Raw genomic sequence first — 14,200 nt, 5'->3', positions numbered from 1 at the left:
GGCCCTGGTATTTTTAAAAACTCCCCAGGTGAGTTTCACGTGCAGCTGGGGTTAAGAGCTGCCTCTGGCTAATGGGAGACACACACAGAACCAGCAGGCACTAAGCTTTCCTGGGCTGGGCAAGCCGTTCTTCCCTGAACACCCCAAGTCATGTGACCACTAGATCATTTGCCCCGACATGCAACAATTTGCATACATCTTCTGGCTTCCAGGAAAGATCTATGCAAACATGCAGGGCTGTAGCCCTCTAAGGCCTGCCTCATAGGTCAAAACCCTGAACTAGTCTGCAAAACTCTTTTGTCCCTCGGCCCAGAAAGCCTGCAATAGGGGCTGCCCCCTTCCCTTCCCTGAATCAGCTATGCTGCCGAGTCTGGGAAACCTCAGGGCTGGGAGCAACTTTCCTCTTGAAGGACCACGGAATGTTAAGTGTGGGCTCAGTAAGAAGAGTTGATGGTTCGGAGAAGGGATTTTATTTCACAATCACGTACACTGGGAAACCTCCAAATGGGGCTGGGGGTGGAGGAGGATTTAGAGTCAATTTAAAACAGCGTTCCAGCCAGCGATTGTTAATCCCATTGGGCTCCATTCAGTCATCTTTATGCTTAGTTTTAGTCGAAGAAGCAAGAAAGACTCCCCTTAATAACCGGGCAAGAAAGCATCAAGTGTTTTCTATCTCTCTTTTGCAAACAAGTAGGTGTCTACATGCTTGAATTTGTCACTGTGCTCCCGTTTTGCAGACAGTGATCTGGCTGGCACAAAGACACGCAGCCCTGGTGCCCACAAACAGCTGCACCCTATAGTACCAGCAGGTGCACGGACAGGGCCCAGGGAAAAAATTCAGTGCAAGAACAATGGCGCTGTTATGACGCCCAGGGACGAAGCCCCGGGCTAGCCACGACTTCACTACATGTGACGACGGGAAGAGCTGGAAGCTTGGCTGCTGCTCCCTGGGATTTGGCCTCTCTGTCCCTGAATCAGAGCCACAGATACAGCCAGGTAGAGCCCCGCAGTGAGAGCGGCCATCAATTGTGGGGTGTGGCTGGAAAGTTGGTGGAATTGAAAAAAAAAAAAAAAATCCCTCCAGCAAATGTATTCCTTTCCTTTTACAGATCTTCTCCTTGGTGGCTGCACGGCCACAGTCACCAAGTTTACATTGACATCCAAATATGCACACACAAAAAATTACCGATGCATCTCACTCCCCGGTGACTTTATAACAGGTTGCTAGGTAACAGTGCATACAAGTCAGGTTTCAGGACCTCTAGTAAGCCACCATAAAATAGCTGCATGGGCCTTTTGCATAAATAGTGTGCATTTGTTATCTGTTTTCTTATGCCAATGGATCAGTCAGTAAATACTCTGACTGCTAAACCGTAAACAACTCCCCATCAATAGGGAACTGAAAAAACCCTCACATGATAAGGCTTTGGTGTGCAGTACTTCACCCCAACTGGGAGCTGGCTTCTCCCCATGTCTCTCTGCTGTCTGCAGGGTTGGCTCAATACTCCCTGAGATTGGGGCTGGGGCGCATGACAGCCTGACACCTGATGTGGGTGTGCAGAGCTGGGCCCAGCAAGAGCAGTGTATCAGACATCGGCGTTTTAGCTGAAGACCAAATCTTCCCTTCTCCCCCCTCACCTTCCTCCAGATTAAAAAAAAAGAAGAAGAAGAAAAAGAAAAAAGAAAAACCCTGAAGTCGTGAATAAAAGGGAGGGCGTAGCACCTTAATAGTTACCTCGCCCCATTTCTGTGCCCGTCTGTTCAGTAAGGTGACACCTCCCTCCGAAGCTCTGCTAAGTGAACAGGTCATTTGCATCCTTCCCTGGGATTGCATGTCACAGCCCAGACAAGGAGCCCCTTTTGCTATCGTGGCAGGAAAAGCCCATGGAGGAAGAACAGAGTTCCCTGGAGACAAAAGTCCTAAGGGGTCAGGGCAGCAAAAGAACACTGGAAATACATTTCTCCCACATTTAAAAATAGTTTTAAATATAAAATGCAAAGTATCTACTATCACATTTTGCCCTCGATTGGGAGAGAAGAAGAGAAGGCAGTAGGGGCTGGGGGTTGGGGGAGAGGAGTGGAGACCGCCTGCCTCCAATGCTGTGGTCAGATGTGCTTAGTGTCTGGCCATCCCCAATGTCACTGCTCTCTCTTCCTCCTCAGGGCCTTTCTGGGATGCCTCGTTTGCCCATCCTCTTGGTCCCCTCAGGTCCTCCAACTACTCACTCCCATTTCTGAGGGTCAATGATCTGGGCCTGAGGGGGACATTCCAAAACCTTCCTCCGAAGTGTCACTGAGCAAAGGGACTTCAGAATGAAGCTGAACCTGTAACGCACCTGGCAGTGACATTTAGTGAAATGCGACTCACAGTCCATTTAAAAGAAGGCGGTGACCAATTATTCTCCATTTAAAAGGGTATTGTCAATCTCCAAAGAGCTGAAATGGCATTTGGAAATCATCGTGGGGACGGTCCTCTTCACTAAAAGGCAGAAGCGATTCTAAACCGACCTTTCCCCAGCCTCTACCTCTCCTTTAATATTTAAAATCATACTTTTAAAAACGTAATGAGTAGCAGCACAATTCCACAACATGTCTTATCGTTCCGAAAGAGTCAGGAGCACCAATGCCCCCTGACACCTGTACACCCCTTGTTCAACATCACAGCTCCATCAAAGACATAGGAAAAAAGTGACAAAAACAAAATAAAACATCGTGTATAATTTGAAAGCGATGTCAATTACATTTTTATAATTTCTATTTCATCTCCCTTTCAAACAGCATTAGAGTAGTTAGAAAAGAATGTTTTACTGTTGTTTTGCCAGAGGGAGAGTATGCCTGCAAGAGAGAGAGAGAGAGAGAGCGTGCACCCAATGGGCTGCTGGTCATGTGCAAATTTCTCCTCCATCCTTCCATTCCATCGGGAATTGGGGTGCTCACATGCATGTGCCTCGCAAGCACTCAGGGCTGAGACTCAAACTGCACTCAGCTGTGTGGGATCTGACTCCCTACTCCTAGCACCCAACCACTGCGCTTCGGGCCAGCCCTGGAAAAGAACACTTGAAAAGAAATTTTTTTAAATCCCACTTTATGTGAGGAACCTGGAGTAACCAAATTCATAGAGACAGGAAGTAAAATATTATATTGGGACATGGGAAAAGTCATGATGCGTTTTTGCATAGAAAAACAAACAAAAAAATACGTCACAACTTTTCTGATGACCCAATAGTTTGCCAGGGGCTGGAGGGGAGTGGAAAATGGGGAGCTCGTGTTCAATGGATACAGAATTTCGGTTTGGGAAGACGAAAAGTTCTGGAGAGGGCTGGTGGTAATGGTCCCTAACAGTGAGAATGTACTTAATGCCACAAATGTACTTAATGCCCTAAAATTCAATGGATACAGAATTTCGGTTTGGGAAGACGAAAAGTTCTGGAGAGGGCTGGTGGTAATGGTCCCTAACAGTGAGAATGTGCTTAATGCCACAAAATTCTATACCCTAAAATGGTTCAAGAGATAAACTTTACTTTTAGCATATTTTACCATATTAAAAAAATCTCCCATCCCACCTGGGGAAAAAACAAAAACAAAAACAAAAACAAACAAACAAAAAATACCTCTGACACATAATTATCATTTGCTCAATTTTTTAGAAGTGTGTAATTCCAAATAGAAATCTCTGCATTTATGTCTTTTAAAAAATCATTCAAATTAAAACTGTAAATAACCTGGGCCAGCAGGTGACTTGGCAGTTAAGGTGCTGGATCCCATATGACTGACTTCACAGATAGCGTCCTGGACCTCCTGAAAAACATGCCGAGAACATGTGTGTGCTTGCCCAAAATCCCAAGAGGAGAGTGGAGGAGAAGGGACTATGGCATGGCTACCCCCTCTGGAAGGTGATTTCTCACTTTCCCTCTCCCTCCCTCTCTCTATTTCTATCCCACAAGTGTATATGCCCTAAAACAAAACTTAAAAAAAAACAGTAAAGAACTGAATAATGCAAAATGAAGTATTTCATACAAGTACTGTAAAGAACCCAGTGCAGAAGAGACAAGTTACACAGGGCCCCAGGTCATACAAAGCAAGTGACACAGATCTGATTCACCATGTGACCTCTCCCTCCCCTGCAGTATAAACCCAAAAAGGGGGGGAAAATAGAAGGAATTCAACCCAAGTCAAAGCAATGTCTACTTTCAAAGGATTGTAAAAGAAAAACAAAACAAAACAAAACAAAAAACAGTCAAGGAGAAAATTTATAAAAATACAAACTGAGGGGACCTCAAAATCATCTAGTCCTAGGAGCTTATGTTACAGATGAGAATACTGGGAGAGAGACAGAGAAAGAGAGAGAGTCGGTGAAAGAGGGAGAACACAACCCTAGTCAAGTACCTGACAGCTTCATGAGAAAATCGGACGCCATCTTAACAGAGATGTCCTGGCTGAACAATGCTGCCGCACTGTTGGCCACATACTCGGAGGGGTCTTTCAGCTTTGTGTGGTTGGCGGGCCTGTCAGCAGCATTCAGGGCAAAGGAGGTGGGCAGGCCGTTATCTTCCTTGGGTTCCTCCTTCACCAGCACAGGCGAGACGCCAGCCCCACCCTGGCTAGTCCTCTCTGGAGTGTTAGACGTCATCATGGTCCCCACTAGCTCTGTCCCTCCTCCTTCCCTCTGCTGCCCCAGGCAGGCACTGTCACTGAGGTGGGGAGATCCCTTGACATCTGGGTCTGGGATCTCCTCCTTCACCTTGGCTTCTGTCCTCAGGAAGTGCTGATGGCAACGCATGTGCAGTTTCAGGCTGAAGTGGCGTGAGGAAGTGAAAGGGCATAGCTGGCACTGAAAGGTCTCTCCCCGGTCCTGGTGCTGATGAACCTGATGGAGAAGCAAGAAGAATGAGCTTGCCACTGTGATCCTTCTGGAAAATGCCTCGCTGTAGATCCAAACTATGCATCCATCATGGCCTCGCTGTACGAAAGCTGGCCCAGCAAAACACGACTAGAGGTGTAGTTCATTACTGTGGGCCGGTGACGAGGCCCATCCCTCACATGAGGCGGTCCACGTGGGCCTAGAATCCACAATGAGAGCCACGCTCACAATGGCGGATGCCGTCTGCCAGGGGATGCTGTTTTTCATAGAATCCCTCTAATATTCTAGTCATCCAACCTCGGTTGATGTCTTCAGAGAAAAATAGTATAAGCCCAGAATAATGTGAACTTACATAATTACTAGTTAGGGGTCAAAAGAGGTAATCTGTCAAGTAATTCCTCTTGCGGTAATAACACTTTGCATGTACCCAATTATTGTCACCCAGAGAATTACTTATGTTTTGCAAATATAATTTCAATTTTCAAAATGCTGCTCTTAGGTAATTAAGAATGTAGAAAATAATGTCTCCAGGGTACTCCCGTTTCACAGATAGGGAAATTGAGACCCTGGGCAAAATTACAAATGAAGGAAGCAAAGTAGGGGGAAAAAAAAGAAAAAAAAAAAAGCCCAGGCCTGACCTTCATCAAGTATTTTGAACAAGAAAAAGCCAACTTTTCCAAATGGACCTATTATATTATGGCCCAGATTCTGACGTCTGCAATGACAGAATGCAGACTTTTAAATCCAGTGCCACTCATGTGTGCACGCCATACCTGTAAAAATGGAGAAAACCTTTTTCTTCCTCTCACTACCAAATTTAGTGCATGAAAAAGTGAGGAAATCATTGTTTTGGCCCGAGTCAGGCTTGGAGCTGGCGGGAGCTCCTAAGCTTGTAACGTCCCATTCCCCTCATCTCTGCCAAGGGACTTCAGAGCTGACCTGCTCCTCCCTGCTATTTCAGGACCGGCCCTCCTTGGAGTAGACGCTGCCAATTGTGTAGATGGGGGCCAAATGATTTGGGGAGTGGTGTGATCTGGACACGAGGAGGAATCACAATTCCAAACGAAAACAAAACCGACACCTCATCTTTCAGGGGTGACCCAAACAGGATTTGAACCCAGGTTTCCGAGGAGGTTTAATACGCATGCATGAATCCAGGGCGCCACCTGGCCTCTCGGTGCAGGTTTCTTTTCCAAGAGAGCAAGTTTTACGACAGCTGTTTATGCATTCTGAATACAGTCCAAAAGCATTATTCACCAGCCAAAACATACTTTTAAATAATGTGAAGTGACCAACAAAAGCAAAGAAATTAAAAGTTAATGGTGAGATCCTGTCGCTACAGCACCCCACTGTGGCTTTTTGAAAAAAACAACAGAAGAGATTCTGGGTCCCCTAACACAGGAGTTTCTCCACAGAAATAACCCTATAAACTTAAACTCAGTGGCAGCAAAGTGCTACTCATGGCAAGGCTTCCCCTGGCCGGGGCAGAGGTGGGGGTGGGGAGCACAGGATTGTCACTGGCAGCTACCATCACCCCCTTCTGTGCTCTCACAGCCAAGGGCTTTCAGTGGAGCTGATCATTTCGTTTGCTTTCTCACAGAATCCAGAAGAATCTCCTCCACCCAATTCACACAGCCAGCGGCAGGCCTTGGGGGCCTCAGGGCACAGATCCATGAGACTCTGATAGAAGCTTCCAAAAAAAAAAAAAAAAAAAGCCCGGAACCAGGTGGTAAAGGTCACAAGGCAGTGTGCTTCCGTCATCCCTGGGAGCGGTGGGGCGGATTCCATTTCAGAAGTGCCCTTACATCAATTGACTCAGGAGAGGAGAGGAGCTAATCCCAGAGCAGAAGCTCCGGAAGCAGCTTCTGGAAGAAGGAAAAGGACGGAGCACAGGCCCAAGTTCTCAAATCAAAAGGGAGCCCCGGCTCCAAAAGCGTCTCTGTGCAAGTCTTTTAGGTGGTTGCTTTTCCACCAGATCCTGCCCATGTTATATTTAGTTACGGAAAATTTAGGGAAAGGTTAAAGGAAAAACAGTGGGTGTCGTGTTGACTTTCACACTGGTCATTTTATTTGCGCTACACCTTCCCCGAGGGGCTATGTATCACATTCGGCCTTTCAAGGAAGGATTAGCTCTGCCCCCTGGTTACTCTTTCTCTTTTCTCTCCATAGAAGAGCACTTTTCTGTCATAACTTTTATTTTCATCAGACTACCACTCCTGTAGTCCCTCTTAGTCTGCTAAAGTGAAGAAATGCTTGTCTAAGGCGCATCATTCTCTCCAGGTGGTGTTTAGAGACTCACTTCACACCCAGGGCCCATATCAGGCACCGTTAATCACGAGGGCCATCTCCTGGTAGTCCTCAGACGCTTGGCTCCTGGTGTTGCAGAGCTGGGAGAAATGCAGGGGAACATTGGGGAACATCTACTCCCTCTGCCTTAGGGGAACGGACTGTCATGAACAATCACTGCTCCTTACAGGCCCGGCCTAAGACCAGAACTCAGCACCTCCTGTCCACTTTCTTGCCATAACTCCAGCAATGTTCCTTATCTCGGCACTGCTCCTCACCTTTTCTGTTCCATTCTAACTTATGTGTTTCACATTTAACTCCTGTGTGCTCACTCATCCAGGAAAGTTGTAAAAGACTTAATGGAAATCTGAGATAACCCCGAGGAAGCTGGAGGCTTTATAAGTGTCTTCCATAGCTGGTCATAAAAACGTCTACACAATAGATTATGGAGGAAAAGCAGGCTTAAGAAGTCCTATGCCTGGCATCCAGTAGGAATTTGGTAAACACTCTACGTGCTGGACAAAATATAATAGAATCCTATCCTCCTTAAATAAATCTATAATCTCAATATAGAAAAAGATATACTTGGGACCAGCAGTTAGCCTAATGGCTATGTCATTGGACTCCCATGTAGTCAGCGTGATTCGAGTCCTGGACACAGCGGCTTAAACTCACGCCGGGCGTGTGTGCACGCATGCCCAAGATCCTGAGAAGAGAACGGAGGAGAAGGGATTGTGGCGTGACCATACCCCAGGGGGTGATTTCTCGCTTTCTGTCTCTCTGTTTATCTCTGTCTTTCTGGCAAGTGCACGTGCCCTATAGCAAAACCTCTCCAAAGAAAGAAAAACATATATATATACCAGAATGATAATGGCTATTTCTGAGTAAAGGGATTGAGGGTCAATTTTATATTCATTTCATTTACCAGTTTTTCTAAGTTCTTAGCACTAAAGATATATCATCAAAAGAGAAAAGCAATAGAATTTACATTAGGGTAATTTCTTTTTTTAATTTATTTTTGACAGTCAAATCAAGGATATTATCATGTACATCATTTTCAGTGGAGAATTTTACATTCTTGAGTCTGCCTTCCCTTTGCCCCTCCCGTCTAACTCTCTATCATCCACTCCCCTCCCTTAGAGACTCTGATATCTACATTTATCTTTTCTACTATAATATTTTGGGATCTTTCAATTTCTACCATACAGTGCAGACATTTGGTATATATTAAGCTGGGACATACAGTGTTTGTCTTTCAAAATCTGGCTTATTTCACTTAGCAGTAGGTCTTCCATATTCAACCACTTCGAGACAAATGACAGTGTCTCATTGTAATTTCTTATACCATTTCATTGAATATTTCTACATGCAAACATGAATGTATTGCAATGTATCGGATCATACTATATTAGTTACATTTACTCTATATTATCTTTCTCCTTGCTGGGTACGGTCTTAAGTGCTTTATGTATGTTATCTCATTTAACTCTTATAACAGCCCCATGAGAGAGGGTGCCTGATTGTTATCTCCACAAATGGAAACAGGTTTTGGAGAGGTTAAATGATTCCTCCAAAGCCTCACAGCTCCTAAGTTGTGGAACGGAGATTCTAACCAAGGTTTTTCTGACCAAACACTTTGAGATCTTAATCTCTGTCCACACTGCCTCCACTTCTCAGGCAGAATTTTAGACAATCTATTCATACTTGTAGTCTCCGGAGAAAGCAGCAAAGATATCCATGCATAAGACACAGCTCTTACTCTTCCATGTAGACTCTATTTGTGACATTTAGTAAAATTAAAGTATGTTAAAATAAAATCATGAATTCTTTGATTTAAAAAAAGGCTGACAAGTGAAGTGGAGAACAGGGTAAAGAGACAGTGAATACACCATTTGATAAAATTAAACTTGCATGAGTCCTCAGACTTCCCTTATCAAAAGCTCGAGTGGTAGCTCAACAGGTTAGGACACCGTGAGTTTGAATAAAGTAGTCATTTCACACAACTGCCTTATTGTACTGGTTATTGATTTGTTCTGAAAGCATTCGAAGACCCCACGACCCACAGAGCCCTTGCGGCTCTCATCTTAACACTGTCATGGCTGACTGTCTGTATTATCAAGGCACCCAACTCATCTCCCTGTAGTTTCAGGGTCAGTAGTTCCCGCTATTGAAAACCCAGCTTTTTTTCCACGGGTTTATAAATAGGTTGTTTTAAGTGACCCTGAGCTGAAACCAAGCTTACAAGGTGTCAGGCGAGATGCAAGTTTTCTGCTCACTGAAGCTTTAAATTCGCCAGGCCTGATTTCTAAACACAGCTTAGGACATAGTAACTAAAACAAATTTTAGTTTTAAAGGTACTTCTTTTGAAGTCTCATCATGTTAATGAAATCCAACTTTGCAGGTTTACAACGTGAGTTTTTACTTTGGGAAGAGGTGACAGAGGATGAGGAGGGTTAAAGTAAAAACTATGTAGGCTCAGTAAAATTCAGCCAACCAGAACTCCTGGTTAAATGGATTCTGAGGATGAAGGACATGCTGCTCCCTGGAGAAAAAGGCAAATGATAGAAAACAAATTACATCATGGACTTAATTTTTTTTTAATCTTCTAAGCTATTTCCTTAAGTTGGTAGAGGTTCTTTTTTTTGGAGAGGTTTTTGCTATAGGGCACATGCCCTTGCCAGAAAGACAGAGACAGACAGAAAGCGAGAAATCACACCCCAGGGGGGATGACCACACTGCAATCCCTTCTCTTCCCGTCTCTTCCATCCTCTTCTTGGGATCTTAGGCATGCACGCACACGTACCCGGTGTGAGTTTAAGCCACCAAGTCCAGGACTCGAACTGCGGTAAACCACATGGGAGTCCAGCAATGTAGCCATTATGCCATCTGCTGGTCATGGTAAAGGTTCTTTCTATGTGATTTTATTTGTTTACTTAACAGTGATTACTGATCTATTCAGAAGACTTAGACAAGATTTTTTAAATAAGCAAATATCTTGATTATTTACATATACTGTTCTGCTTATGGTAGGAAAGACACTTAATAAACAAAGTCAACAGCCAAACATGGTGAAAATATGATTGTTGTTATTATTAAGATGTTTGATAAGGGCCAGCAGATGGCGTAGAGGTTAAGGTGGCTGGATCCCACATGGCCTACCGCATGGTTTGAGTCCTGGTCCCACTGGCCTGAAAATCACACCAGGCATGAACGCATACATGACAAAAGTCTTGAGAGGAGAATGGCAGAGAAGGGGCTGTGGTGTAGTCATCCCCCTAGGGAAATGATTTCTCACTTTCTTCCTCTCTGTCTCCAACAAGTACATGTACCGTATAGCAAAACGGTAAAAAAAAAAAAAAAAAAAAGATGTTTGATGATAGTTCTTAAAATGAAATGCCTGCTGTTGAACATTTCTGTGTCAGACATTTTACTAATATTATCTCCTCAATACGAATGACAATTCTTCCAGACAAACACCAGTATTCTCACTTAACAGCTGAGACAATTAAGAGTCTAAGAGTTAAACGTGCTCAAAGCCACTCATCTAGTAAGTTACAAAATACGATTTAAATTCAGGCCTATCAAATTCAAAAGCCCATGCTCTTTTTTTTGTTTGTTTTTTAAAGAGGTTTTTGTCTCTCTTTTGTCACTCACTGGACTATCAAATTCAAAAGCCCACACTTTTTTGTTGTTGTTGTTTTTTAAAGAGGTTTTTGTCTCTCTTTTAGCACTCACTAGAAGGAGAGAGAGACAGACAGACACAGTGAGAGGGAAAGTGAGAATCATCCCCTAGAGGGGATGGCCACACCATAATCCCTTCTCTTTCATTCTGTGTCCAGGACCTTGGGCATGCATGCACACATGCCCAGGGTGATTTTAATGCCACTGGGTCCAGGACTCGAACTGCAGTTGGCCAGGTGGGAGTCTAGTGATATTACTGCTACACCATCTGCTGGTCCTGCCCATGATGTTTTGATCTCTTCCGTTTCCTCCTTAAATACGAAACAAAATCTTTAGCGTAAATCTGGCCTGCTAAAGATTCTACATGACTAAGTATTCTACTGTCTAATATAAGAGTGACACACAGATTCTAGTCAATTCTCTACCAGCTTAATGCAGGCTGGGACTTGCAACTGTTTTCCATAGGACATCAAAAATGTGGTCCCGGAATGTTTGCTGAATGTAATCCTGGGAATGATGATAACTTGTAGCTCAAAGAGGACTCTCAGTCTCGATAGGAAACCCCAACCTTTCATAGGGCTGATACAGTTAAAGTCCAGGTGCCTTTTGATGTCCTCACACCTACAGGGTGTCTCGGGGTGGTCGTCTGTAGGAAGCTGAGCAGGTCCAAGTGCTCTCCCTGCTGCTCAGTTCCTGCAGCTCTTCCTGGGCATGGCCTCCCTGCTCCTTGATCTCTCCCACTCTTTCTCTGAGTGCCTGAACAGATGCATCACCATGCCAGGCCAGGTCAGGCTCTGGCCCCCCTGCAGAGGAGGACAACTCCACGTGTATCATTTGGCTAGTGAAGATTCTGCAGAAAGCCCCTTGTCTACATCCTTCTCTTGCTTTGACTTCCGCCTTGCTATTAGGTCATTGGGAAAATCATTTTCCTATATTTTTCTATGCAAAAATGCGCCATGACTTTCCAGACAACCTCATAGATGGCATGCAGTCAAGAGCGCGCTCCACCAATGGCCCCCCTCTCTGCAGAGACGCCTCCTGTGCCAAATTGTGGGCAGACCTGGCTGGGACGCCCGCAGGTGGCTTACCTTCATGTGGGATTTGAGATTGTCCTTGCGAGCACACCGGAATGGACAGAGCGGACACTGATGACTTTTTAAACCTGTGTGAATCACCATGTGCCGCTTCCAGTAACTCTTCCTTTTTATAACCAAACCACATATTGGACACTGGAAAGGCTTTCCGCTTTCTTCTTCTGAGGCTTGGAAAAAGGAGAAAGAGAGGAACATTAAGGAAAACCGAAAGGTACCTGGCACCTGGCACACACTCACGTGTGTGGCTATACACAGAGCACCAAAAATGACTTGGGTTTTTTTTTTCTCCTTGGCAATTCCAATCGTTTATCCACAGGAAGTGTTAACACAATTCTTCTCCGGGTAGAAACCCACATTCACCGAGTTACTTGTATCTGGGTTCCGTGTTCCAAATCAGATCGCCCTGTCCTGTGAAAGCCTCAATTCCAGGTCAGCCCACATTCAGGAAGCCACCTGGAAAGGTGCTTTCACTGACCTGTCCTCACTCAGGGCCCAAGAGGCACCAGCCTGAGTCAGAAAAGCCTGAATTCAGGGGCTTTGTTTCCTGAAAGAAGCTGGCAGACCTGAGTCCATGTCTGAATTCCTGAACTTGGAAAATGGCGAGGAATAAAGAGAAATCCATGGGACTACGAATAATGCAGTGCTCCACACTGAAAAAAAACGAGCGGCTATCCTAAACCTCACATGCCGAACTCCAGCGGAGACAAATTTGAGGATCCCTACTGCTGACTTGTTTAGTCGTGGCTCGAGCAGATACTGCTGCCAATTTAGCCATCAAGGGATCTTAAGGTCAGGCTTTTGTACCCTCTTATTTTTGTCCCTTGGGTAGCCACTAACAATAAGTGCAGCCTTCCTCTGCCCTGGACTGGGCCTCACTGCCTGCTTTGGGAAGAGCTACAACCAAGCCTCTGCAAGTGGATCAATGCTTCAGGAAAGAAAAGCAACCAAGCACTTTCTCCAAGTAAAGCTAAGATCACTCTCCTGCACTATCCCCAAAGGGAAGGGTCGCTGTTGTGACATCTTATTGCTAAACTTCCGGTCCATCAACTCCTATCGTTCGGTGCCATGTAACCTCTGCAATTGGAAGATACAGAGAATGAAAACAAGTAAGAGTCAAGGGCTTAGACCTTCCTTTCTTAATCAAGAGGAATCAGAAACGTTTCTGGATTGGTTAAGTAAATTGTAATAACTTCACCAAATAAAGTACATGAAGCCATTTTAAAAATAAGCTTAGATCTATAGATGCTCATATGGAAATCTATCCAAGATATTAGAGTTGCTGGATGAAATGATTCAAAATCAGTGTACAAGGTAGTTCGCTCTCTCTCTTTTTCTTAAAAAGGGGAATCCATTGCTGCTAACACCATTAGGTAAAGGATTGATGGGGAAACCAGCAGATGGTATAATGGTTACATCACTGGATTCCCATGTAGTTGAACACAGTTCAAGTCCTGGACCCAGTGGCTTCAAACTCACACCAGGCACGTGTGTTTGCATGCCCAAGATCCTGAGAAGACAATGGAGGAGAAGAGACTGTAGCATGGCCATCCCCCCAGGAGGGATAATTTCTTGCTTTCTGTCTCGCTGTCTCTCCACCAAGTGCACACGCCCTATAGCAAAAATCTCTCAAAACAAACAAACAAAACAAAACAAAACCAGTGAACAACGTAGCTCACTCTCTTTTTTTTTTCTAAAAAAGGGGAACCAATTGCCATTAAAACCATTAGGTAAAAGATTGAAAAAGAACGTTAGAAAGGATGGGTCAAGCTGACAACACCTAAAACCTTTAATGAATCTTAATGATCAGTAAAAATAAGACAGACACTATGAGCCTTCTGACATGCCGTGTTTGAAATATTCTTACAAAGTATTTAATCAGACTTCTATATAACTAGCAGTTTATCAGAAATACAAGTGATTAAAAAAAAAAAGAAACACATCCAAGCGATGGGATCAGCTATATCAAATGTGGGATTCCTTGGGACAAATAACCCAGTCTCTTCAATACTAAATGGCATCTTTAAAAGGGGAGGATTGCGCCAGCTGGTGGCCTGGTGGTTAAAGCAGCTGAATCCCATATGGCCAACCATGAAGTTTGAATCCCTGCTCCAGCAGCTTGAGAAATACACTAGGCACATGTATGTGAGGTGCAAAATCAGAAGAGAAAGGATTGTGACGTGACCAATCCCATGGTGAGGGTGGGCGGGGGTTGCTTTGTCCTCTCTGGCAAACACATGCACCCTCTAGCACACACACACACATACATACACACAAAGGA

The 14,200-nt window shown here is 44.5% G+C and overlaps 1 protein-coding gene across 7 annotated transcripts in view; it reads right to left on the bottom strand.

Moving 5' to 3' along the window:
• Nucleotides 1-14,200, bottom strand: part of ZNF827 (zinc finger protein 827) — a 215,438-nt gene that overhangs the window by 147,824 nt on the left and 53,414 nt on the right. For all 7 annotated transcript variants that reach the window (XR_333830.3, XM_006143462.3, XM_006143465.3 and 4 more), the window contains exons 3-4: nucleotides 11,917-12,089; nucleotides 4,387-4,867 (exon numbers count right to left, since the gene is read on the bottom strand). Coding sequence is in view for 6 of the 7 variants with exons in the window: in XM_006143462.3 (XP_006143524.1) it covers nucleotides 4,387-4,867; nucleotides 11,917-12,089 (654 nt within the window). In the remaining variant the exon portion in view is untranslated. The remainder of the gene's footprint in view (nucleotides 1-4,386; nucleotides 4,868-11,916; nucleotides 12,090-14,200) is intronic.

Source organism: Tupaia chinensis, unplaced genomic scaffold (genome assembly GCF_000334495.1).
Source record: "Tupaia chinensis unplaced genomic scaffold, TupChi_1.0 Scaffold000098_3, whole genome shotgun sequence".
NCBI classification, from domain to species: domain Eukaryota; kingdom Metazoa; phylum Chordata; class Mammalia; order Scandentia; family Tupaiidae; genus Tupaia; species Tupaia belangeri.
This window is presented reverse-complemented; position numbering and strand designations above follow the sequence as displayed.